The 27,871-nt window shown below is 36.1% G+C and overlaps 1 protein-coding gene across 2 annotated transcripts in view; it reads right to left on the bottom strand.

Moving 5' to 3' along the window:
- Positions 1–27,871, bottom strand: part of ARFGEF1 (ADP ribosylation factor guanine nucleotide exchange factor 1) — a 63,484-nt gene that overhangs the window by 20,944 nt on the left and 14,669 nt on the right. Inside the window, exons 3-23 of one of the 2 annotated variants that reach the window (XM_058174298.1) lie at positions 24,630–24,786; positions 23,304–23,450; positions 22,670–22,849; positions 20,257–20,533; positions 19,525–19,638; positions 17,912–18,087; positions 14,321–14,454; positions 13,586–13,820; positions 11,786–11,888; positions 11,515–11,654; positions 11,312–11,420; positions 10,716–10,917; positions 8,323–8,434; positions 7,118–7,323; positions 6,911–6,995; positions 5,757–5,928; positions 5,206–5,357; positions 4,021–4,149; positions 3,200–3,358; positions 2,116–2,266; positions 298–388 (exon numbers count right to left, since the gene is read on the bottom strand). In XM_058174298.1, the coding sequence (XP_058030281.1) occupies positions 298–388; positions 2,116–2,266; positions 3,200–3,358; positions 4,021–4,149; positions 5,206–5,357; positions 5,757–5,928; positions 6,911–6,995; positions 7,118–7,323; positions 8,323–8,434; positions 10,716–10,917; positions 11,312–11,420; positions 11,515–11,654; positions 11,786–11,888; positions 13,586–13,820; positions 14,321–14,454; positions 17,912–18,087; positions 19,525–19,638; positions 20,257–20,533; positions 22,670–22,849; positions 23,304–23,450; positions 24,630–24,786 (3,231 nt within the window). The remainder of the gene's footprint in view (positions 1–297; positions 389–2,115; positions 2,267–3,199; positions 3,359–4,020; positions 4,150–5,205; positions 5,358–5,756; positions 5,929–6,910; positions 6,996–7,117; positions 7,324–8,322; positions 8,435–10,715; positions 10,918–11,311; positions 11,421–11,514; positions 11,655–11,785; positions 11,889–13,585; positions 13,821–14,320; positions 14,455–17,911; positions 18,088–19,524; positions 19,639–20,256; positions 20,534–22,669; positions 22,850–23,303; positions 23,451–24,629; positions 24,787–27,871) is intronic. The other variant, XM_058174299.1, reaches the window with a different exon arrangement.

Here is a 27,871-nt window from a genome sequence, read left to right as displayed (position 1 = left end):
TTTCTTTAGTACAAATTAGGTTACAAAAGAATTCTACCAGTAAATATGAATGGAATATTACAATTTCTACCTCTGAAAATAGGTATGGTGTTAAAAGAAACATGAAGAGATAAGAATATTTTCACTTCACCACTCTCATAAGCATGCAAACATACAGGTAAACCACCGAAATGATTTAGTTTTCCTTTCATTTTAATTTTTTTACAATGGTTTATAAAAATGACTATGATACCACTTGTACTAATGAACAAAGAATACTATTTTCTAGATAGCAAGTTTTGATGCTAGATAAATTACCTGTCTACAGCAACAACAACACTTTGTGAACTAGTTTCTCCAATAGATTCTTGAATACTTGCAATCTGCTTCCAGTCCATATTTCCTCCAACTATAAAACACAAATAAAATAGATATCAGTTGTAAGAGAAAAATTACTCTGTAAATAATTAAAGGTATGTTTACAACATTACTAAAATAGCATTGACAAAATGATTGCTACCTAAAAATTGTTTACAAAAGAGATGATATATTTGAACATGCATGTTAATCCCATATTGTCCATTTATTGCTAGATACAGCCACCTCACTATACTATGAATAAAGACTAAAAGGATATATTGAACTTATTTCCATCTAATTTATTATTATTTAAAAATTAAACAGTAGCAGAGCAGAAGAAATGAGTCACTGATGGAAATAAGTAGACTGATCAATGATACAGCTTTTTGAACTCTAACAAATAAAGGCTATTTCTATTGCTGGTCTAAGTGAAGTAAAAGAGCAAGCAATAACAGAATCAGAATAACAGAATTATGTTATACACGAATGCAGCTAGCTGTCATAAGCAAGGGAAATTATGCCAACCACCATTCACACTAATTAAATATCTTCTGTCCCTTGCAAAGATACAGGGACCTGTTATGCTAAGAAGGTTTACAGGATATACAATTCTATTCAGCATCAAAACTCTCAGCAATATATTAAAAGTTTTCTGTGAAATGCAGTGCTTGGGGTTGAGGAAATTTTTAGCTTGCAAACAGGGAGGGGTGACTGACCACTTCATCCAAGGTTGATGCATAAGAATCTAAACTACGACCCTTAGGACAGTTTGTTAGCTGATAATGTGTTTGGGACTACAGAATGTAATTTAACAGCAGAGGAGAATAAAAATATGTAGTTATTCCATCTATGTCAAAAAATGATTTCTTTATGAGATATTTACATTACTTTTTATCAAATACTTTTTGTATTATGGAGATGTTCCTACATAATCTCAAATCATTTCTCCTTGAACATTTTGTTTGTACAATCATTCCTCAGTATTTCCTAATAGTCTCAACTGTTGAATTATCTTAGTGGATTAAAGCTAAACTGTACATGCAAAGGACATGTCATGACATACCTACAGACTCCTCACATCCTGGACATAAATTGTTTCAACTTCTACCCTCAAAACGACGCTATAGGGCACTGCACACCAGAACAACTAGACACAAGGACAGCTTTTTCCCAAATGCCATCACTGCTAAACAACTAATTTCCAGGATACTGTCAAATTATTTACTAAGATTGTACTACTATTCTTCTCATCCTTCCTATTACCTGTCTCTTCACACTAATAACTATAATTTTGTTGCTTATATCTTTATGCTTTATATTGTTTTATTTAGTTTTATAGTATGATTTGATTGCTTATTAGTAACTTATGACTATCACTAAGTGTTGTATCTTATGACTCTTGATGAATGTATTTTATTTTTCTTTATGTAACTGAGAGCATATGCACCAAAGACAAATTCCTTGTGTGTCCAATCACACTTGGCCAATAAAGAATTCTGTTTTATTTTTGAAGCTATAAAAGTGAACTGGCTCCTATTCACCCTTTTCTAAATGAGACCTAGACATGGAAATTCTAGCAATATTTCCCTCTAGTTATAGAACCAAAATCAGATGCCAATAATAAACTATTTAGAGACTAAAAAGACACATTTTTAAGTATCATAATTCTTCCACTTTTTATTCTTTCAAAGAAAATACATTGACATATTTATGCCAAAAATAGGTATTATGTTGTTAAAGGAATTGTTCCACTCAATTAGTAGTTACAATACGTACCAAGTCCTAGGCTTGCAAATTCATCAGGAGCCTGATCTTTTGTTCCTGTAAATGAACCTTCTCGGCCTCTCACAGTCCCAGATATGTAACGTGGTTTTACTCCAGTACCGATTAATTGTGCTAATTCAAGCTGACTGATGCATTTCAAAATCTTGAATTAAGAAAAGAATGCTACAAATTAACTAAACAATCCACAAAGGCTCATGTTTTAGTAATAATTTTACTACAGCCTAAAAGCACTACAGGTAGTCCTCAGTTAATAACAGTAATTGGTACCAAAATTTCTGTTGCTGAGCTACGTGGTCATAAAGCGTGATGTCACATGACCTTATTACTTGGCGATAGCAATCCTGGCAACCCCTACTGCCATCATTAAAAGAGGATTGAGTCATTAACTGAGTCCCAGGTGGCTTTCAAGCAGGCTGGCAGGCAGGCAGGTAAGGTATGGTGCAAGAATGGCAGGGCCAAGATTAGCCATTGCTGGGCAGGGGAGGCTATGTGAATGGCTTGCAAGGCTTGATATGAGCATGTTGGGGCCTGGGGTGGCTGCTGTCAGGTGGGCATATGAGAGTAGCGTGTGGTGGGGCTGCTGGGGGTGGAGGCAAAAGAGTGGTTGAGTGGCCTGTGAGGTGCAATGCAAGAGCAAGTGCGAATAACTTACTGGAGCCACCTGCGACCTTCCCAGACCACTTCCCCATTGACTTTGCTTGTAAGAAGGTAGCAGGGAAGGTTGCAAATGGCAATTATGTGATTGTGGGATGCTGGAAATATCATAAATGTGAGCCAGTTGCCAAGTGTCCAGATTGCAGTCATGTGACTGAGGGGGTGCTGTTTTGCCTGGAATTTCGAGGTCTCCTTTTTTTCAGCATTGTCATAACTTTGAACAATTGCTAAACAAATAGTCAATAAGCAAGTAGTTAACCGTCCACTTTACTTTTGGAGTTTGCTCTCCAATATGCAATATTAAGCAAACATATGACAGTAGTGTAATTTAATTAATTTTATGTAATTTAATTTTATAATAGATGTTGAATTTAATATTACATAATTACAATTATTACATATATTTGAAAAAATAATCTACCTCATGCCAAGAATTTCCCAAATAATTCCCATCAGTGTGAGCCACAGTAATTAGTGTTTTTATTGTGTCAATATTCTTCTGCTTCATTTCAGTAATACCAGAACTCACAGTAAGTAAAGTAAATCTTGCTAGTGCTTGGACATAAGCATCCCTCTCAAGCTATAGGAAGAAAGAAATACTCTGTTTCAGTTTGTTAATATTTATTCCATGTTATAATTTTTAAATATAATAGTTCTGCACACATAGAAATCAAAGTGAAAACTAAAGCAATCAAATTAAGAAAAGGGTCACCCTGTCTCATGGCATTCAGGTCTTGAACCCAGGCTGTCAGCTTTCCAACTAACAAGCTCAGTATCTTTAACCACTGACCCACCACGCCCCCATATGATTTAGCTTACATCAGATTATGAGGAAAATAAGCTTCTTCAGAAGCTGTATCTGAGCACTTCTTAAAAAATACAATGCACATTTAGTCTGTACTTATTAAAATAAGTTTTAAAATTTTTACAGCTAGTAAAATAAATAGTAATATATTTAACAGGACATTTTTTCCTGTACTAAAAATGTAAGAAAGCTTTGATTAATTTTAAAATTAAGTTTCATAAAATACCACTTTCCATTTGGTCTAATTATGAGAAATATACTTATTAAAATATATACAAACAATACAATACAAAACAATACAAAATTTGAAGTTGGTACACATAATTTATCTGGTTAGAAATTAAAGACTGCTTTCAATTTGCAAAATTACTTTTAATACTGCTTATTATTCTTAGAACCAATACTTGTTCTATGAAATTTTAGAATTTAGTATTTACCTGGATACTGAAAATGCATGCTATCCTGATTGCACATCGAATTCCTTCCAGGCAAAGAGAGGCAACTTCTGTGTCATCACAATCTTGCAAACCCACACTGAATGCAGCTAAGAATGGTGTCCAGGCTAACTAAAACACAGAATTTAAAAAATGGTATGTCACATTTTAATAGTCAACAAAATATATAAAGCTAAGTATGGAAATGACTTAATTTAAAATTTCTTTCAATTTTAATATATATTCTTTTCAGCTGTATTTCCTGTTTTTTATCTCATGAAATTTATTTATTTGACTTACTATTTCTTATTCTTTTTCTGGGCTAAGCATTATGCTATTTACCGCAAAAGAGAACAGTGAGATGGCTGTCAATGGTGATAATGTGAGGTCTCTCATTCATTGAATTCCTAAAGGATTCTGTGAGATAAACTGGCTGCTAGTGACCTTCCTAGCAAGGGAATATTTGCATCTGGATATGCCCAGTCCTAATTCAATATCCTATTCATTGTACAACTCATATCTTAAATTGCTATTTTCTTCTATATAAGAAGAAAAAGAAACATGTTTGCAGACTCAAATAAAAAAGGTAGAGTGTTAGGGGTTTATTATAACTTATTACACAAGTTGCCATTCCTTTGTGGGCATAAATTATCTCTTTCACCACTACTAGAATGACTGACACTTGTTTTCCTGGTGATCTTTCATAGTGAATTGGAAGTTGGAAATGATTATTTCAATAGTTAGAGGACATCTTTAAGTAATGGATTATGTTAACAGATGGAATTTTGCTTCTGAACTCACCATTTCATAATCAAAACCAATTTAGTAATATGAAAAAGATTTAGAGAAGTTATGAGCCTCTAGCCAGGCCATGACGGGAAGGCCTCACTCAACGCACATGCTTAGAGATTCATATATCTGTGCATGTGAGTGTGTATGTGTCTGAGCATTTGTATGATTGACAAGGTCCATAAAAATGTATGCTTCTCTAATTCATATTAAATCTAACTTACATTATCAAATTTATAATACCGTACTGTTAACACATTTTGATTTGCCTAAAATTGTAATGCTAACATTAGAAAAACAATTAAGAACCAAAAAGATCTATTCTTCAGATGATTTGAAACTAAAAAAATGTTAACTTCCCCATATGAAATATGCAACGAGAAACTTAAAAAGATTTACCTTGAACATGGGTCGTACATGTTCCAAGTGTGTTGCGCTTGTAAAAGGAGCTTGAACATGGCTTACTGCTTCCATCAAAGCTTTAGCTGTTTTAGCCATTTGCTCCATTTCTAAATTATAAAGTAGTCTTCTCTGCTTTTCACTAGCTACACCTGCAAGCAAATTATTCTAATGAAATTATTCACCATTACATCACAAAGAATATTGAAGTCATTTAACTATATTCATATCCATATACTTTAAAGAAAGATAATTTTTTGTCGTAAACTACATTAAATATTTAGCTATTTGATTTTTTTTATTTAACATTCTTTTGGTAGCTATTTATGTTATCAATAATCAAAAAGGGTGTTCTTGAATATGTGGAAGCTAGAGCTGATACAACATGCAGTAGCCTAGGTAGTTATCAGTATATCAAGGTTTGCTCATGTAAGACTATTACTACTGGACTAGCTGCCAGTTAGTTTCTCAATGCACTTAAGGTCATCAGAGTTCCATCCAGAAAGAACCAGCAATTATCCTGTGAATAATAGGTTTCTGTAGATACTTACTTTGTTTACTTGTTTTTGTGGGTATTGTTAGTTCTTTTGTTTCTTTCATTGAGATCTTCTTTCCTGCTATTTCATTATAAATAGCTGACAAATATTCTTCAGGGAGATCCTTACTGTCATTGATACCTCTGTTCATCTTAATGTATTGTTCTTTGGTCATTTTATTCTTTACCTAAAAGTTAGGAATAACATTCCAGTATTATCGGTAAAAGGAAAGTTTTATTAAATTAGAATTCATGAATGCTAATCAGAATCTAGTAAAAGATAAATCAGGTTTGAGACTAATTTGATCTAAAGTAAGAGATTGCTAATCTACACATTTCAGTATTCATTTTATTTACCACATCATGCCATATTTTTAGTCTTATTATCTACATTACAATAACAGTGGCTATACAGTTAGTATATTTATGGCAGTACCCACCATTTTTTAGTTTGTATTTAAAGACATTATGATTCAATCTGGATAAAATGTTTGTATTAGTGAAGCTGTCAGTAAAGATCTTTTTCAACCCTGATAGTCATTTAAGAATTCCTGCTCCCAGAGATTTGCTTTGGAATCCTGCTGTGATCTTTTTGGTACCAATTGAATACTTCATTCTTCTTTCGTGTTTTTTATTCTTTCAATTTAAAAAAAAACATGTTATGCTTTTTAGATCTTGGCAATTTTGGTGTCCTTTCTGTTCATTTTACTTGGATTTTGCTCTTTATACATTTTTTATTATTTAGGAATTTTGGGATATGAACCTGGGGTATGAATCTGTACCATACAGAAATATACATAAATACTAGGAGAGCATCTGATTGTCTATACACCAAATGAATTCATCCCTCTTTTAGCTAGAATGGAGTTTTCAACTGTTTGTACCTAATTCCCTGTTTTTGACAATCTGCTTAGAATTTGTAGATAAAAATAATGGAAAGCAGAGGTAATTGAATACAAAGAAAACAGAACAAAACTTCAGAAGCAGAGATTATTTGCTACTGAAATTGTGTACCAATTAAGGGAAGGGGAAAAATGGGATAAGACACAACAGAAATACTTGTCAAAAGGCAGCATTAATGACCAAGGTGAAAAGGAAAGAGTAGTAACTGAAATGTCTATACATTTAATTCTTCATTTAAAGGTATTTTAAGAGATTTATGAAATATACCTGTGGGCTATGGAGATCTGTTGTCAACATAATAATTGAATAAGCCAAGACATATGCAGTGTCTGCACTAGCGAACAGAGTTTGCCTGTAAAAAATAGGTGCAGAAAGAGAGTGAGAGGGGAAAAAAAACATTTTTCCCATTATCTGATTTTAAGAAACATTTTCCCATTATCTAGTTTTTTTAAAAAAGAAGAGAAAAATGCTCACCCTTGATTACATTCCAAGTATCTAGCAGCAAATTTCTCCATTAATCTATCTATTTTCTGAGCCTCTCCTGGAAGACGGAAGCCTTCCAAAAACATACGCAGGGCAGAAACAAAATCCTTTGCAGAAAAGTCATGCTGATCTACATATGCATACATAACTTCCTTGTTAAATTTATCATTGTCTCCTAGAAACTCTCCAACTTGAGTCTAAAATTAACGAAAAACAACGAATTCAATATAGCCACAGACAGACAGACAGACAGACAGACAGACAGACATAGAGTCTTAGACCTTTCAGGTTCTATATTACAGGCAGTTCTTGACTTACAAACATTTGTTATTGACCATTTGAAGTCATAACGGAAGTGAAAAGAGTAACTTATGACTGTTTTTCACACTTACGACCACTGCAGCATTCCAGTGCTCATGGGATCAAAGTTCCACACACTTAGCAATTGGCATGAATTTAGGATGGTTGCAGTGTCCTGGGGTCATGTTATCACTTTTTGACACCTTCTGACAAGCAAAGTCAATGGGGAAGCCAGATTCACTTAACAACTGTGAAAAGAAAGGTCCTAAAATGGGGCAAAACTTACTTAACTGTCTTGCTTAGCAACAGAAACTTTGGTCAATCGTTGTTGGAAGTCAAGGACTACCTGTATTTCTTCAGTTAACTACAGGCATGAATTCTGATTTAAGAAACATGTATTGTAAGACAGAGTAATATCTTTTTGTTTTTGACAAAAAGAGCATTGTGGCTAATTCTGGTTAATATTCTTTGCTTTCAAAGAGTGGTTGCTTTTTTTTCTTCTTAAATGTTCAGCATTTTCTGGAGCAGGTACCTTGAAAGGTGACAGAGATTTGTTAAATAACACAATAAAAAGAGATAAATTTTATTCAGAAGGAATCTCTTAAAAATAAGAGAACAAGTGCATGTTCCACAGCCAATAAGCCCTTTTTTCTATATGGCAGAATGCTTTTACTGTTCAGAGAAGGTTTCAAAGCAGGGGGCATTTAGCATAGAAGGCAAATGCTTCCATTTGTTCTATCACAAATAAGTAGTCGCCCTGAGTATATCTGCATAAAGTCTTTGAATTATAGGACTGAGCCAATAATTGGAATCTAAGATTACTCCTTAGTCTAGATCAAATAATGCTAATTAGGTTTATAAAGGTAATTTTATTGAAAATAGACTAGTTTTCTTACAGAGTCTAATCTTTCTTCTTGATGCAAGAACTGGGCAATATCTTCAGAAGTAATACCAAGCATTCCTTGTTCTTGTAGATACTGAATTCCTCTCTTTGGCTTCTTATTAAATCTGCACATAAAATATGTTAATTAAATGCTGATAGAAAATGTACATTTTCATATAAAAAGAGCATTCAGAATAGGATAATTATTTTAAAATAATATAAATATCAAATTAACCTTTCTCTTGCATCCCAAAGTGGAAGTTTAGGATAGCGGCAGTTTCCATTTTTCTTATTTTAAAATTTTTGAATATATTTGGGATGAATGTTTTACACGAAGGACATAAAAGATCAGAAATGTGTAGACCTGCATAGAAAATTTGAATGCCAAGCTAAAACTTTTCTGTCATAGGATGCTTTGCCATTTATCTAACTCTTTCCATACAGCACAGAATCAAATACAACAACACTTAGGATTCTTGCATAGTCAAAAAATAATCACCAGAAATCAAGTAATTATACATCATTTAATCCAACTGGGCATGGCCTATAAGAGGCTATATCTGAAAAAGAACCTGATGTGTCTATATAATTAGTATGACAACTAACTATAACCATGTAATTACTGATCCTTAAAATTTTTATTTAGATGCCCAAGAGCTTCAGGGCCCAATTCAAATGCTGATGTTAACTGATAAAGCCCCAAATGAATTAGATGACAAGTTTTTAGAAAACTGCTTCCTCTAATATATCAAATGCCTGCATCAGCTGGAGGATATATACTGCTGTTAGTCTCTTAAAACTGATCCGCTTTGATCGTCTTTGTGATAGCAAGGAGTATAAGATTCTTGATGGGGCAACAACTAACTTTTAGGCTATCTAGTTTTTATAATAACTGAAGAAATTTCTCACTTGGGGAACTTTAGAGTAACAACTGCTCCAAAATCAGATTGTCATTTGTTTTATTTTATTGATTAGTTTATAAAAATAAACATCCACAGTTAAGAAACAAGCACCATATTTGACCATTACAATTGAACTGAGAGGAGCGAAGCCCTCCTCACTTTCTCCAGGGCTCAAAGTCTCCATCTTCACAAATAAAACCTCATATTGGAAAAATATGGGGCAGAAAAGTGCAGAAAAATTATTTTTCTTTTAGTGAAAGGAATTTAAACACTTACATTTTTCTATTCTCCCCTTTAGTTGTCTAACTTACCCAAAATCTACTCTGGAAGACCTTCCAACCATCCAAACAGCAATGGATAATTTTAATTAATGAACATTAACTATTGTAGCATAATGAGTCTAGAAGTATATTAAGGGGCTAGGCATCCAAAAAGCATGAACCCTCCTTCAAACATAAACATATAAATAAATCCACCCACTGTTTGAAATGGATCCCTATGCATTGTATAAAGAGAAAAACAGAGCAGTTCTGAAGTCTTTTATTGAGAAAACAGCAACCTCAGTGAAAGAGAAAAATCAGTTTTTGCAAAATAGCAAAAATAGGAGAGTTTTAACTTTCACTGACATAATAGGCAAGATTTGTGGCTTGCAATTTTATCCCAGGAAAATGGTTTGAAATCTTTGGCATTTGTTGCTAATTACAGAGATTTTGTTTTCTCTTCACTGGCACTGTGTTCTCCCTACCTTCTTCCTCCTCCTTCTTTCCTAATACCCCTTATACTCAATTGTGTTGTCTCCGCCACTAATTTGCTGCCACTGACAATAGTCTACCTTCTTTTTCATACAGCCAAGGGATGCATTTACAGACTGTAGCTGCATTAGATTTTATTTCTTAAATATGACAAACAACTGAACCAATTAGCTTTTCTTAGGACTGAAAAAATAATCTTTAGTAAATTTTAAAATGGCATGTAGAGTATTCTCTTGCATTTTATAACCTGTTGGGGACATGGCTGAGAGCCTTGACTGCATGGCTGCATGGTACATTTTCAATGCTCCTTCAGGAACCATATTATTGAATTAGGATCTTTGACCTGTTTTCCAAGTCAGAGTTCCCCAACCTTTCCAGCTTTCTGGACTGGTGTGTGTAGGGGAAAGGGGATGATTCTGCGTGAGCAGTGGCAAGGGCCCGTGTACTATTGCAAATGGAGCATGTGCATGCACACTTGCCCACTGCTTCAGGCAGCCCAGTTCTGAACAGCTCATGGCCCAGTAGTAGGCTGTAGCCCAGAGGTTGGGCACCCTTGTTCTAAGTGGAATTCTAGTAATGGAAAGTTTATGTTACACTTCTTCATAGTCCTTTAAGTGTTAAAGTAAATGCTGTTTATTTTTAAGATTAGTGTTGTGCTATCTGCGAAGATTAAAAGTAGCAAAATGAAGAGGAGATTGCTCAAAAAACAAAGTTTTTAAAATTCATCATACAATGAAAAAAATAAAACGTACAAATCTATTCCTTGTTCTATTATTTCTTTCTGTTGTTTTAGAACCTCAAATTGCTCTGGATTGTCTGTACCAGACATCTGGGTGCTATAGCTACCAATTCCAGAGGAGGCTGTGGAATCTAGGGAATTCAAGCTTCCATATCTGTTAATTGTCTCAGGATGTTTGGTTTCAGTATTTTCTTGCTCAGTGGGTTTTTCCTGTCCTGTGCAAGAGAAGAAAAATAAAAGAATGTTTCTAAAGTATATTTATTAGCTAACAGCACACCAAACGTTATTAGTAGTAATGTTAAATATATGTGAAGTAAAATATTTTACATAGTTCCATAAATTTACATTTAACATTTTGTAGAATGCATATAAAATAAATTCTAAAGTGTTGCTCTTCTATATTTGTATCGTTTAAAGCAGGAGTTTTCAATTTTTTAAAGATGTTTTTCTTTAAAATCCTGGAATCCCTAAGAGGAGATGTTTAGTGATAGAGAAATGGCTGTGAAATTTCTTCCGAACGAATAATTAACTTAGTTCAGCAAAATATGATGGAAATTTTAGAAAAAAGTTTTATTTATGATCATTATGATAAATAAAGTAATAATTTACCTAGGGTTGTTTGAGAGTTGGGATTTACATATTGATCCTTACTCCATTCCACCATGCACTTCAATATTGATACTAAGCATTCAAGACCCTTCTTTCTCAAACTTAGTTCCTGTAAGAGGTTGTGTGTATTAAAACATTAAGATTATTGGTAATTTTTAATCATTATTAATTTTTACAACTGAAAAATATGTCATGGTTCTTACCTGAATGCTGGTCATGCCAAGTTCTTGGCTGCCTCTTCCTTGAGCAATCTTAGATAGATCATTAACTAGTCTTTCAAAAATATTTGCAGCATTTAAATCACAGTCATAATTTACATAAATGTCTACTACACTCTGGGCATCTGTAAAAAAAATAGAATTTACATTGAAATGCTTTTATCAAGTACAGGAATAAATATAATACTGAAAACTGTCAAGCAAGCAAGATATCTGAACAGCCATGTTAAAGTCTATAACACGCCCAATGGAGTAATACCTGCGCATATCCGCGTCAATGTTTGAATAACCATCCATTTATGATCGAAGGAACTAGTGGAAGTTTCTAAAATATATAGAAAAATCTCTTTGAAGAAAACCTAGAAAAAATAGAGATGTTATCTACTTATTTGAAAAATGTCTGCCTTCTATACTTTTCATTATAAATAAATATCAGATTTACAGTATAGAAAACTACCTATGAGACTTTTCCTGAGAGAGAGTCTGACCTCCCCCTCACCCCAAACAGGCTCCAACATCAGATCTTTATTCTATTTTTCCTGGGGAAAATGTAAACTGCTATTTAAGTTTCCTGGCTTTATAACTTTATAATTATGTACAATGAAAATTATTCTATCAAAGTAAACTACAAACCATGTGTGGTAAAGATATATTTTGATTTAAACAAATAATTAATAAAGAAACTTGTGATTAAATATAGCCATGGAGCACCCAGCATCTGATTTTAAACAGTAATTTGATTTACTTAAATATCTAATGCATTTAAATTCTGTTCAATTAATTTGAATGTCTTGCTAAATAAAATTGAAGAAGATACACTGAACATAAGCCTGCAAAAATAAGCCTAAAACAACTATTTTCAATATAGTTTTCTGGATAGTGGACAGATCAATATAATTTTTTAGGATCAATTATCTGTGTTTCTTGGCTGGACTCTAAATATGTAGAAAACTTTGCACACCTCTGATAGTTAAGACACATAAATAAATCACTTTATGTCATAAACTGAATTAAGAACTTTTTCAATTTCAAAATGACTGAATAAGAAATTGTGACTTAAGATTCAGACATTTCATCAATCCTCTTCATGACTTTTTCAAATATTCAAAAGTTCTAAACATTTTTTGCTTTTAGAATCTGGCATTCTCCTATTATTACCACTGCTAAAGAAATTTAATGCACAACCTGCTACATAACCGAAGATACATTACTGTAGTTGGGATGCCTAACGGCAAGTGCTTTACCATTTTAAAATATTTATTTATATTTGTATCTCACTTTCTCCAGAAATAAAACACAGAATACAAAATGTTTCATTTTATGGTTTACAACTGCATCATTTTTTTTGGTAACAAATAGCGTCTTCTAACATTCCTATATTAGATTTCCAATTTGCACAGATTTCTACAAAGAAATTGCCATTTAGGTATCCCACAGCACATATATTAGATCCATATAGTGGAAGTAGGCCAATAATACCAGATATAGTAAAGTAAAGGTAAAGGTTCCCCTTGCACATACGTGCTAGTCGTTGCCGACTCTAGGGGGCGGTGCTCATCTCCGTTTCAAAGCCGAAGAGCCAGCGCTGTCCGAAGACGTCTCCGTGGTCATGTGGCCAGCATGACTTAAGACCAAAGGCGCACGGAACGCTGTTACCTTCCCACCAAAGGTGGCCCCTATTTTTTCTACTTGCATTTTTACGTGCTTTCGAAACTGCTATACTGATCTGTATATAAGAAGATTCTAACCAAATTTAAATTCAAATGTCAGGAGAAGAAAGAGCAGAATAATGCATCATTCTGCATAGTATCTGAATGGTTACCCAAGATAACATATCTACTTATTTAATGTTATAGTTTATTGTTCTTCTTATAATAATAATTTGGGAACAATTTACATTATTTATTATTGATTCAGGATAATGTTTTGAATGCAAACAAGTCCAATCAATTGAAACTAGATTAGATGTTCTTAATTTTTTTATACTTCAAGCCTCTCAATGACATTGGTTTATAGTACAATAACTACACTCTTTAAATTACTAAATGTACATTACCTCAATTTGCATCTTCAAATGTGTCTTAAAATTTGAAAGTAAAGTCAGGAATATAGAAAGGGAAAGTTCAAATACTTCTGGAACAGATGAAACTCCATTTTTAGACAATGCTACACAAAGGTACTGCTTAATAGCATTAATAAACATTTCATTTGTCCTAAAAACTGGTCCTGCATTTTGCAAAATAGATAGCAGCAACTGCAGTGAAAGGATTTTTGACCGCAATTCATGCGACCTAGAAAGATATAATCTTAGTATGAGAAACAATTTATGGAGACATCTCTCTTTTTGAGAAATAAAAAGAAAAAATAATTATTCCAAATTCTCTAACCATTGGTAAAGAGCAGATAATAATAAATATTCAATTAACAATAGAAATTAACTAAACAATAAACTATGACTAAATTAGCTAAGACTGATATTCTTGTGTTTGTTGCTGTAGCAGATAATGTAGTTTGTGTATAAAATCTCAAATTAATATAATATACAGTTATACAGCTGATTGATACTAAGTGTCAAGAACAACCTTTTTAAAAAATAATTATATAAAATACATTAATAGAAGAGAATATTTGTAGCTCAGGGTTAAACTCTGAAAGTACCAAGGACCCTACAAATACAACGTTCCATAATAATATATTATACTACACTAGAAATGGGAGAAGAAGCTATAACTACTGCTGATTTATACTTTTATTTCTTGAATATTTCATAGAAAAAATGGTGCCAACTTACTTTGGATCAGGTGGTCCATCTGACAAAGGCTTCATAGACAGTTTACACAGTGACCTGAATACTAGAAAGGCATCCTTTTGTAAAATATGGGAAAATTTAGCACCAGGTGTAGGTCCTGAAGAATTTCCAGATTCCTGAAGTTAAAATATTTTCATTTTCAATTTATGTAATAAAAATACAATGTAATTATTTTACATGAGAAAAAACAGGCTACACAAAATTACAGTGAAACTTTGATTAACAGTATTTATAGACTGCCTTAATCTATATGGACTAAAGTGTAAATATATTTCTAGAAATCATTATTACTTAACATTTAACTTTAAAAATTAAACATATTCTTATAACTGCAAGTTTAATATTTTAGTTATTTTGTTAAAACTAATCAGCATGACATATTTATATACTAACGATCAAACAGAAATTATTATGGCTTCCATAGCCCTGAATTTAACAAACCACAAACCAGCCTCGCAATTATATAGTCTTCTACTTCAAAGACTTTTTTCTCTCTTCTTAAAAACACAACAAATCTTTTATGGGATTAATATTTCCAATAATTAACAAACCTTTTCTTCCTGACTGGAAACAAACTGAAAACAATCCCAGGGTTTTTTTCCTTTGTTTTTTTTTTTAAAACCACAGATTATTTTCAACTCATTTCAGATCACAAATGAAATAAAAAAATTAAAAATCACTTTAGATAGCCTTAGTTTATTTATTTATTTATTTTATTAGATTTTTATACCGCCCTTCTCCCAAAGGACTCAGGGCGGTGTACAGCCAAATAATAAAAACCCCACAATATACACATTAAAACAAAACTTAAAACCAAGCATATTACATAAATGGCCGAAATTTAAAACAATTTAAAACCCTAAAATGCATAAAAAACCCCAATTAAAATTTAATAAAACTTTTAAGCCAGTCCCGCTTGAATAAATAAATGCGTTTTCAGCTCATGGCGAAAGGTCCGAAAATCAGGCAATTGGCGTAAACCAGGGGGAAGTTCGTTCCAGAGAGTAGGAGCTCCAACAGAGAAGGCCCTACCCCTGGGGGCCGCCAGCCGACATTGTTTGGCGGACGGCACCCTGAGAAGACCCTCTCTGTGTGAGCATACGGGTCGGTGGGAGGCATAAGGTAACAGCAGGCGGTCCCGTAAGTACCCGGGCCCTAAGCCATGGAGCGCTTTAAAGGTGGTAACCAAAATCTTAAAGCGCACCCGAAAGACCACAGGAAGCCAGTGCAGACTGCGCAGGATTGGTGTTACATGGGAGCAACGAGTGGCTCCCACTATTACCCGTGCAGCTGCATTCTGAACTAGCTGAAGCCTCCGGGTGCACTTCAAGGGCAGCCCCATGTAGAGAGCATTGCAATAATCCAAACGAGAAGTGACAAGAGCGTGAGTGACCGTGCATAAGGCATCCCGGTCAAGGAAGGGGCGCAACTGGCGGACCAAGCGTACTTGGTAAAAGGCCCTCCTGGAGACGGCCGCCAAATGATCATCAAACGACAGCCGCCCATCCAGGAGGACACCCAAGTTGCACACCCTTTCCATTGGGGCCAATAACTCGCCCCCAACAGTCAGCTGCGGTTGCAGCTGGCTGTACCGGGGTGCCGGCATCCACAGCCACTCCGTCTTGGAGGGATTGAGCTTGAGTCTGTTTCTCCCCATCCAGACCCGTACGGCTTCCAGACACCGGGACAGCACTTCGACAGCTTCGTTGGGGTGGCCCGGGGTGGAGAAGTACAGCTGCATGTCATCAGCGTACAGATAGTAACTCACCCCGAAGCCACTGATAACCTCACCCAGCAGCTTCATATAGATGTTGAACAGGAGAGGCGAGAGAATCGACCCCTGCGGCACCCCACAAGTGAGGTGCCTCGTGGTCGATCTCTGCCCCCCTGTCAACACCGTCTGCGACCGGTCAGAGAGATAGGAGGAGAACCACCGATAAACGGTGCCTCCCACTCCCAAACCCTCCAACCGGTGCAGCAAGATACCATGGTCGATGGTATCAAAAGCAGCTGAGAGATCTAATAGGACCAGGGCAGAGGAACAACCCCTATCCCTGGCCCTCCAGAGGTCATCCACCAACGTGACCAAAGCTGTCTCCGTACTATGACCGGGCCGGAAGCCGGACTGGAACGGGTCTAGATAGACGGCTTCATCCAGGTACTGGGGAAGCTGCCATGCAACCACACTCTCTACAACCTTCGCCACGAAGCGAAGGTTGGAGACTGGACGATAATTCCCCAAAATAGCTGGATCCAGGGAAGGCTTCTTGAGGAGGGGTCTCACCACCGCCTCTTTCAAGGCAGCGGGGAAAACCCCTTCCACCAATGAAGCATTTATAATTCCCCGGAGCCAGCCTCTTGTCACTTCCTGTGTAGCCAGCACTAACCAGGAGGGACACGGGTCCAGTAAACATGTAGTTGCATGTAACCTCCCCAGCAACCTGTCCACGTCCTCGAGAGCCACAGAATCACATTTATAGTAGTGATCACATTTATAAAGAAAAAAGCTCAGTAATGCTAGGATATTTATCACTAATTACTATTTTGCAATAGTTCATGTGTTAATTTTTATCTATATATATTTAAGTTTCAGCATATTTGTCATATGCTATATCTCTCTCATTTTACTGCAATTCCACTATGCACATTGTTTTCCTTTTATAACATTGTATATTATCTAAGTAATGCATTCCTGTATGCTTATGCTTATTTTGTTAATTCATTCCACAAACATGTAACTGACGAAGGCAACCATGCATGTCAAGAACTGATTTTTAAAATATTCAGTCATCTATTAAAATAAATCTGTGTTAAGAATAGAACGAGCATTTCCCAAGGCACCATTCTGCTTGCCAACTGTGCTAGTGCTACATCTGTTCTAGGAGGAAACGTGATAATTACCTATCCTAACATGACCCTGAATATCAAGCATTGGTCATATTGGTAATTTATCGATAAAATATTTATCTTAGAAATCATATACTTACAGAATAGGAACGGATTTTCAAACAATACAACAAATGCATTGTAATACATTGTTAGTGTTGTTTTTACATGCGCCAAACAATTGTGAAAGCAAATGTTTGCTAGTTATTAGTATAAAAGACATTAGCTCCAGTAAAAACATCAGTATTTTACCACATACTAACAAAACAACTGAAATGAAAGAGAAACCCTACTAAACATATACACTTGGAATATATGTTTTTACATTAGCAAGCAGCAATGAATTTCATATGTAGAGCACAAAGGAAGTTGTAAAAGTACAGAAATGTGTTAAGGAACAAATGTTGTTCATTCATCCACATGAATCTTTTGACACTGCTGTGAAAATAGAAAAACATTAAAACCGTACTGTTTTGCAACAATATCATATATAATACCGACTTACAGCATATAAATTGTCCTGTGCTTCTTATTGATTCACATAATTCTGAATCAAAGCACTTGTACTAAAGATGCTAAAGATGCTACCTTACAAGCTAGGTGCATCAGTTGACTGTAAATATCCCCCAAATCAGTTTAAAACTATAGTTTCCCTTATTTTCAAAGCATAATCATTCATTCTTGTACCTGAGTATCATTGGAAGAGACAGATAATCTGTCATCAGGTAATGATGGTGTATACACAACAGAAATAGGTGTCCCTGGAATTCCATTTGCCTGGATATTTTCACTATCACTACCATCCTCTGAAGTACCTATTGGTCCATCAACCACAATCTTTTCAGTCAATCTCTCCCCTATATCTAAAAGAAAAGAATAATGGCATACAGTAAAATTATGGCATTTAAAAGTAATTATACAATTAGAAGTACATTGGGTAATATTACACAAAAAACAAAAAAGGGCCTCTGGTGGCTCAGCAGACTAAGTCTGTCTGTTATTAAAACAGCTGCTTGCAATTACTGCAAGTTCAAGTCCCACCAGGCCCAAGGTTGACTCAGCCTTCCATCCTTTATAAGGAGGTAAAATGAGGACCCAGATTGTTGGGGGCAATAAAAGTTGACTTTGTATATAATATACAAATGAATGAAGACTATTGCTTAACACAGTGTAAGCCGCCCTGAGTCTTCGGAGAAGAGCGGGATATAAATTCAAAAAAAAACAAACAAAAAAAAAACCCTCAAAATATATTGCCACAAATTTGTTTTGAATATTATCTGTGTGCTATTCTTGATGCCATATCAATGTTTGTTCAGCATTTCTTTAAAAATTAGTGTAAATACTGTATGATTAATATTCTACATCATGATTGTTTACTAGGTAACTCAAAACAGACCCATTATGATCTGAGTCAAAATATATTTATCTCTATCTGGGATAACAAGATGAATTGTCTAGGACTGTTTTATAATGTTCATTGAGTGATTCACAATCGATTTGTAAATTACTTATAAGTTTTTACAATAAATGCTTAATTTTTTAGCTTTATCTTGAGCCATAATCCAAATAGGATTTTTTCCACAGGTTTGATAAAACATTTCATATGGTGCCTGAAAACACACACACACATACACACACACGTCAACTGTAATTACTTTAGAACAGAACCTGCTGTGAAAGGCTTACACATAAAAGAAAAACTTGGGAATGAAAATAAAAAGTTGCAAATTCTCAAATCCTGGTAACTCAGACTAGCTGTCTCATTTGCTTAAACACTATTCAACTTCCCTTTAAGTTTATAAAGGTCTGTTACCAGTTTCAACTGTATTTCTTAATTTTACTTTTGTCGTCAATGTTTCAGGAATCAGTAATTGATAAACTAATAGCAACTCTCAAGGTTGATTTTAATATCTTATAAGTTTTACCAACATTTGTATTAACTTTAAACAAATAAATCCAGGTTTACTCTATAGCCAATTATCTTCATGTCTTTCTCTAGGGAAAAACAGAAAAGCCCTTAGGGTCCCCATTCTCTTCCTTCAAGAGAAAAGAATTCAGTGACTTAGTGAAAAGTGATTCTCTTGCAGCTATCTGAACTGCATTGACTGCTTCTGGGGGTTGAAAACAGCCCAATCTGTGTCTATTTTTCTTTTTAAAAATAACCATAAAATTATTGTTTTATCTAATATTTTCCCATATTAGTACATACAAAACTTTACCATCAACTCCTCCTATAAAATCTATAATTTGAGGTAATTTCTACCTAAAATCAGCAATATGGTTTGATGAAAGTGTATTACCTCTTACTACTGTGTTGACCATTTCCTGGACTATACTCTGTACAACATCCTGAGCTGTTTCTTCACACTGATTACTTTCTCCGTCATATGACCCTGCATCATTTTTAGTTAGAGCTACAAAAGAAAAACAAATATATTATTTAAAATTATCAGGAATCCAGAATGGGCAACATATTTCTAAACTATAAATGCTATATAAATACATTTTTATGATTGTTCATAACATTTACTATATCTGAGCTTTTAGCAAATACATTTTAAAAACCAATATGAAATTACAAAGTTTATAAGTTTATAAAATAGAAAATCATAATCATAATATTAAATCCTGATGATAACTGTGTGTAGGTTTTAACCAAATGAACTTTTTATAGAAAAAGGCAACGCAATGTGACATTTTTTCCTCCCAACTCAATTTTTTGTAGCATCTCGAAGCACCCAGAATACTTCAAAATAGCAATAGTAAAATATAAAGCAAATCTGCCAATTTTCAGCAACACACATATTGGCATTTAATGCAAAATAGAATAGTTAAACCTCTAAAAAGCTTCCATTTTATTCATTAAAATTGCCTGAGCCCTTTCTCCAGAGACATCATAAGGTGTATCACCTGGAACGTCAAAAACAACAAACAAGCAGAAAACAAAATTCCAAACCGGGAAAACCACTTCTAGCTTAAGACAATTTGACAATAAGATAACATGCCCTCTACCATCACATTCTGATTATTACTTTCTGCTGCTGTTGCTTGGTCAGCTTCTGTTTGGTCATTTTCTGCACTAGAAATATCAGACCCATTTTCTCCTTCTGTATCTTCTTGAAGGCTTTTGTCCACATCATTTGTATGACGCTCCAAATCCCTTTCATGATCCTGGGATAATTGATCAACAGTCTCCTCTGAAAGATGCCTTAATTGAGGTGATTCGGGCTCATGATGGCTTAAAGGGGATTGCTGCAGGTGATACTGTTGTCGATGTCTCTCTTTCTCCATTTGCTTGGCTTCTTGAAGCTAAAAATTGTATTTATTTATATGAAAAATAAAACATGTTATTAATGAATACATGTTATATTTGACAGACATGATGCTATTTTGTATACTTGGAGCCCTTCAAAAGTTGGCACAAAGCTGAAATTTTATTATAAATTTTATATTATAAAAAATATTTTATATTATAATAAAAGTATTTTAAAATAACCATAAAAACATGAATATAACATGAGGGAATATGTAAAACAGTATATATTATAAAAGCCTCTTGCAGGCTCCTTGTTCCCAAGGGATACCCAGATCTACTGGAAAAAATGTCTTGAGAGATCTCTGGAAAGCCAATAGGTTTGGTAATCTCACTTTAGGGTGAATGATGTTCCAAATGATGGGTGCTACAGCAGAAAAGACTTGCTTTTTGATTCTGTAACATGGAACTCCTTAGGAGGTGGGATATAACATATCTTTCCTGATTGTATGGGTAAATGAAATCAGGAAGAAATGGTCCCTCAAATAACCTGGCCCCAAAGCCATGTAGAGTTTTAAATCTTCTCATATGAACTCCTGCAGCCTCAACTCCTTAGTTTACCAGGGGTGGAGATGTACAACTGAGTGTACTCGTGATACTTCACTCCATGTGGAGGATGATCTCATCTAAAGGCTTGATGTTGATATTAAACAGTAGTGCAAAGCATTCCAAGCCTTGCAGAACCTCACATAGTTTGAGTGGAGAATAGGATCTCTCACTCTCAATCAACACCAGTACCAGTCCCACAGGAAAGAAGGGAACCAGCACAATACAGTATTGTTGACTCCCATTCTACAGAGTCAATCCAGAAGAATACTATGGTTGATAATATTGAAGGTTGCTGAGACATCAAGTAGAACAAGGAGGAATGCACTAATCCCATCCGGGTTATCCAAAAGCATGACCAATTCCTTTTCTGCCTATAAGGTAAAGGTTCCCTCACACATGTGTGCTAGTTGTTTCCAGCTCTAGGGGCGGTGCTCAATTCCATTTCTAAGCCAGTGCTGTCCGAAGACGTCTCTGTGGTCATGTGGCTGGCATGACTCCATGCCGAAGGCACACGCACCACTGTTACCTTCCCACAAAAGTGGTCCCTATTGCATGTTTTACATGCTTTTGAACTGCTAGGTTGGCAGAAGCTAGAACAAGTAACGGAAGCTCACCCCATTATGCAGCGCTAGGGATTCAAACTGCTGACCTTCTGACCAACAAGCTCAGCATCTTAGCCACTGAGCCACCACATCCGTTTCTTAGCCACTGCATCCCTTTCTGCCTATATCTAGGCCTAAATCCTAACTAAAAGGGATCCAGATAATTAGCTTCATCTAGGATTTGCTGAAGCTATTGTATGACCATTGACACTGGATGAAATTGTCCAGTATGATGGGATCCAGCAATGGGTTGAGGGGATGAAACAGTGCCTCCTTAAAAAGTGGAAGAACTCCATATTTCAAGGAAAGACTCACCACTGCTAGAACCCAACCATCTCAAACGGTAGACTGCTCGTTGGGAGGGGCATAAATCTAAGAAGGAGGTTATTGACCCCAAAGCCATATGACCCTGTCCACAACCTCAGTCCCCGTCCTTTAATTATTCTGGTGGCACAGTGGCTAGAATGCAGTATTGCAGGCTAACTCTGCCCATAGCCTGAAATTCAATCCTGATGGGTTTAAGTATTGACTCAGCCTTCCATCATTCTGAGGTTGGTAAAATGAGGACCCAGATTATTGGAGGCAATATACTAACATTGTGAACCACCCAGAGAGTGTTGTAAAAGCATTATAGGGTGTTATATAAGTCTAAGAGCTAATGATTTTTAGATGAAACAAGTAATGTCTGGCAAATGGCTATTCAGTTATTTTAAAGTTTAAGCCAAAAGTGCCAAATGCCATAGCACATATGATAAGATTGAATTTCTTCATATTTAACCAAATGATTTCCAGTGTTTTTGGAAGGCTTGTTTCAACATAGGAACACACATAATAAGGTTGGAATGGGATGTTTCAGAGTTGGAACATTTTTCCCTTATACCTCTTGTACAATTCAATTGGCAAACAAATCTAAATGTTTGCTATTCTTAGAGCTGAAAGGGATTTTTGGAACAACTCTTTATATAGTACAAAGAAACTTACCGCTTGGTTTTCCATGCGTGCAAATATTACGTTCAACATTTGTGTGAGAGTGGCCTTGGCTGTGGTTTGATTTATGAGATTCTTGCTTGCAAGGTAAATATTGTAGCATGTTCTCACAGCTTGCAACACGGTCCCTTCATGTATCTCTATGTGTTGAGATGTTACTGCTGTTAATAGAGCCTAAAAATACATTACATTTATTTACAAAGTTAGACTTGCAGTTATTTATTTAAAAATCTTTTATATATATCTCCCAGTTCTTTTATATGTAATTGGCACATGCTCAATTTATGAATATACTCTGTAAATGGTGAGCTATATATGTACATATATAATGTTTAGAGTTAATCTGTCAATCATATTATGTATTCTAATCTACAGGCACCAAAACTTTAAAGGAGATAGGAGCTGCATAGAAATGACTTTTTTACTAAAAGTCCATAATGCATTTAAATAATAGAATATTAGTCTATAACTCAATAGAAAATAGTGATATTTTTAGATATGAATAAAAAATATTCATTCGACTCATAATTTCTGTTCACTATAAACTGTTTTGAAAAATCAAACATAACCATGGAAAACTTCTCAAATTCAGTAAAATACAATTGTTTATCAATAATTTTAACTTTACCTTTATAATTTGTAGTTGAACACCTTCGTCTGTCTGTGGACCTTGAAAGCAGCCACATATTGTTTCAATAATTCTATCAATCAACTTTTTCCCAGGAGCAGTGCTATCTGGAGCATTACCAGTCAAATGCCCATAGGCTATAAGTTTCTGGAAATAAAGCAAGTAAACAACAATGAACAAGAAAAGCTAATATATCATACATTATGTTTTTCAGCCAGGGAAATCCTCATCTAAAAATCATAGTAAGTTTCAAGTTTAAAGAAATATCAGAGCCATTTAGAAATAAACATCCTTTATCCTTATTACTGCAAAGAAAAGAATGGACATTATTTGAATACATTTTCACAAGACCCTGAAGACCTTGCAATGGGCGTGGGGACCCAGAATGATATTGAGCCCATCAAGTGACTCGTTTGATTGTTGTCACCAAGCAGGTTGGGGTGTGTGAATTTTTTTCTCTATTGTTTTTGTATTGAGTTTTTATCCTTGTAAGCTGCTCAGAGACACTGAGTTGGGAGGCCATATAAATTTTCTTAAATAAATAAGATCTTGGGGTATTTTCTTCTCCCTAGTTCAGTGATTGCCTTTTTCAGACAATTGAACTACGGCTTATTAATAATTTGGATATTGGCTTGAAATGGGTTTCGTGACTAGCTGGAAAACAAAATTATGATTAACAGTAATAATTTATCTGATTTTTTTGACATCACAGGAAAAGTAATAAATCATAAAGTCACTATCATAATGGGGAAAAAAGTGTTATGGTTCACAACACTTAAAAAGTATTGCTTCCCCATGAATTAGACCTGTGATGGCGAACCTATGGCATGTGTGCCAGAGGTAGCACACAGTGTCCTCTCTGATGGCACGTGAGCTGTTGCCCCAGTTCAGGTCCGCTGCACATAAGCGCATGCCTCCCGCTGAAGAGCTGATCTTTGGGTCTCTGCCGCCCATCTGCTGGAGCAGGGCATATGAGGGGCGCATGCAGGGGGCATGTGCGCATGTGCGGGGTTGCATGCAGGGGAGCCACACATACATTGCATTTTGGGGGTTAAAGTGCGCTTGGTCCAGAAAAGGTTAGCCATCACTGAACTAGACAATTACCTTTACAGATCCCAATTATACCACTCTATTCATAAGATGTTTTTTTAAAAAAAACAAAACATCTCCTTTTGACCAAATTTAATTTTTATAAAATATTTAAATCAGATTTTTTTTACATTGATAATTGGATAAAATCAAAGAAAAGAAAATCTTCCTTTAAATAAGAACATTAAAAGTAGGCAATAATAGCATATATTTCGGGAAATATCGATTCATACAGACCTGCAAACAATCTAAAGATGTACTAACAATTCTGGGACACTTGGATTGACATGCTAATTCAAATGGTAAGAAGTACTTGTCTGCTTCAATAAAGCTAGTCTTTGATTTCACTGGTGGAAGAGTGCTTGAGCCAGGTTTTGCTTCTCCATGAGGTGGACTAAATAAAATGGCAGTAAAATAAATGAGTTAAATATAAATTCAGAAATAGCTAGGGCTGTTATTATATACTTGCTTTATCTTTAATTGTATATTTAAATTGTAAAACACTTATCATTAAAACTGATATTTCAAGTCATACTTAATTTACATAGCTGATTTTTTTTCTATTGAATGATGTGAATGCTGTTTTTGAAATCCTGATAAAGCAAAATAAATGCTTTGACTTGTAAAGAAATGGCTTTTAACATAGAATTAAATGTGTGTTATATTAATAATTATGACCTACTACAAAATTAATAAATAAAAAATCCTATTTAAAAAGTAGATTACAGTTTCATATGTTCAAGAAACTAGTAAAAATGAATAGGATGGAACATTTAGTTCACTGTAAAAATAAAAATCATTTTTATGATGATCAGTACCTACAGGCATTAGGAAGTCCTTACTTCTGTCTTAAGTAACTTTACAAAGGAAAGAAATGAATGAGGACAAGACAGGATTCCCTTCAGTAGAGAAATCCTTTTAAAAAGTTATCTGCTTTCTTAGGTGATATTCTGATGGATAGATGGGGAATGGTTACAGCTTTCCTTTGTTTTTAAGCATGCTTCTTTTTTTTGTGCAAAAATGCAAAAAGTTCAAAAATTTTGTGCTTCTTAACTGGGACATTGAGAGATGACATATCTGACCATTTTTCGGAACTAATTTGAAGCCAAAGCTATTACCGTGTTTCCCCGAAAATAAGACCCTGTCTTATTTTTTTTGAACCCCGAAATAAGGGCTTGTCCTTATTCTCAGGAAGTACTTTTATTTTGGGGCACAATTTGAGGATGGCAGGTAGGGAGGAGTGGGGAGGGGGAGAAGTAAGGGGCAGGAAGCCTTGCCATGCCTGGTAAGGAGGGAGAGAAGAGACTGCAAGAATCATGGCTGCTTTTGCAGCCAATTGAGGCTGCCAAAGCAGCAGGAGGCCCCACACATCTTGAGCCCTCTTCAAGAACAGCCTACCACAATCGGTTGCCAAGACCTTGGCCCAAATTGAAGCTCCCTGCGGTGGAGCCTGCAGCCCGGTGCTTGAGAGGATCTTGGGGGGGGGGAAACCGCTTTACGCAACCCAGCCTCTCTTTCAGGTGGACAGGAAGCCCCCTCCTACCATGCAGCCAACTGGTTGAGAATCGGACAGTCCTGGGAACCACTCCCCGGCTGGACACTGAACTCCGGCAGGAAGGTGTCTCCTTTGGATTACTGAACGCCAGCCTGCATGCCTGGTGCTGCAGGTACCAAGCTACAATCCTAGGTCTGGTGGGTGCTGCAGCTCTGAGGCCAGCTATGTGCAGAGCTGGCATGAGCGTTGCAGTGGCCACCAGGACCAGGGTCTGAAAGCGCCAGCCTCAGCATAGCTGTAGCCCAGCCCCTGTAGTACTGAATAGGCGTACAGACCAGCGCTCAGCAGCTCAAACATTTGACAATGCAGGCCGGCGCCTATCAGGCACCCAAACACTTTTCACCCACTTTGGGTGAAGAGTGTTCAGCAGTTCAAAAGATCAAATATCTGTGTGTGTGTGTGTGTGTGTGTGTGTGAGCGACAGAGAGAGAGAGAAAAAGAGAAACGGTGGAGAGGAACTGGGTAAGAGGCTACACGTTGCAAAGAAGAATGAAGCAAGGCAGTGTGGGGGGTGAAGGACAAAGCAAGGCAGGGGCTGCAGAACTACCCCAAAGCTCCGCATCAGCTTACCTGAAGGCCCTTCAGCCAGGCCACCCATGCCAAACCCTCCTCCTCCCCGCCCAGGGCAGCCACATCCTTTCACTAACCTGCTTTCCAGCTCCATTCTCCACTGCACGTTCAGGACAAAAGAAGTAGTCTGTTAGATGAAGGTAAAAAAAAAATACTGGTAGTTCAGACCTTCCAACTTCTCATGAAGAAAAATTTTTTTTCACAAAGTTGGAAGGTGTTTTTACCATAGTCTCACAGACTACTTTTATTGCCCTGCATGTGACAGCGGAGAATGGAGCTGGAAAGCAGGTTAGTGAAGGGATGTGGCTCCCTTGGGAGGTTTGGAGGGGTGAGGGACCTCTATGTGTGTGGGGGGGGGGTACGGTGGAGAGAACATTGCTGCCAGCCCTGGTTAATTCTCCGAGGTTGGATCAGATCTCTCTCTCTCTCTCTCTCTCTCTCTCTCACACACACACACACACACACACAAACACACACACACACACACACACACACACACACACACACACACACACCTTTCTTTCTTTGGGATTGCAGCACAGACACCCCTGCCAGGATTGCAAGGCTGAAGGCTTCGGATGGAGCATTTTGAGGATGTGTATCTGTGCTGTGATCCCAAGTAAAGAACAATTGGCAGGAAAGGGGGGGGGGATTTTCCTGCAGCCTATCCTTTCTTTGGGATTGCAGCACAGACACACATCCCCAAAATGCTCCATCTGAAACCTTCAGCCTGGCAATTTGAGCAGAGGCATCTGTGCTGCGATCCCAAAGAAAGGACAGGTTGCAGGAAAATCCCCACCCCCTTTCTCCTGCCGATTGTTCTTTACTTGGGATTGCAGCACAGACGCCCCTGCTAGGATTGCAAGGCTGAAGGCTTCGGATGGAGCATTTTGGGGTGTCTGTGTTGCAATCCCAAGTAAAAGATAGGCAGGAAAAGAGGAAGGAGGCCAGCATCTGGGGAGGTGCTCTGGAGATCTGGGCCGAGTTGCACAGCCCTTGCTGGCTCAGCTGATCAGCGGGCAGCAATTATGGGGCTGAACCTGTAGGAGGTGACCAGGGAAGGGAAGGGCTGCCTCCCGTGCAGGCCACCCCAACCCCTTCACTAGGGCTTATTTTCGGGGGAGGCCATATATTTATGCCCACCCCAAAAATCAGGCTTGGCCTTATTTTCAGGACATGTCATATTTTTGGGGAAACACGGAAGAAATTATATGCTATGAAATTTTAAATTTCTTCTTTGTTTTTACAAAACTAGAGTTTCTTATAGAACTTTTTTTAACTTATAGAACACTAATATATAAACTAATCCATGTTTTGTGAAATAAGCCATAGAATCTAACCTATTATTGGTTGA

This window comes from Ahaetulla prasina, chromosome 3, assembly GCF_028640845.1.
Source record: "Ahaetulla prasina isolate Xishuangbanna chromosome 3, ASM2864084v1, whole genome shotgun sequence".
Classification (NCBI taxonomy): domain Eukaryota; kingdom Metazoa; phylum Chordata; class Lepidosauria; order Squamata; family Colubridae; genus Ahaetulla; species Ahaetulla prasina.
This window is presented reverse-complemented; position numbering and strand designations above follow the sequence as displayed.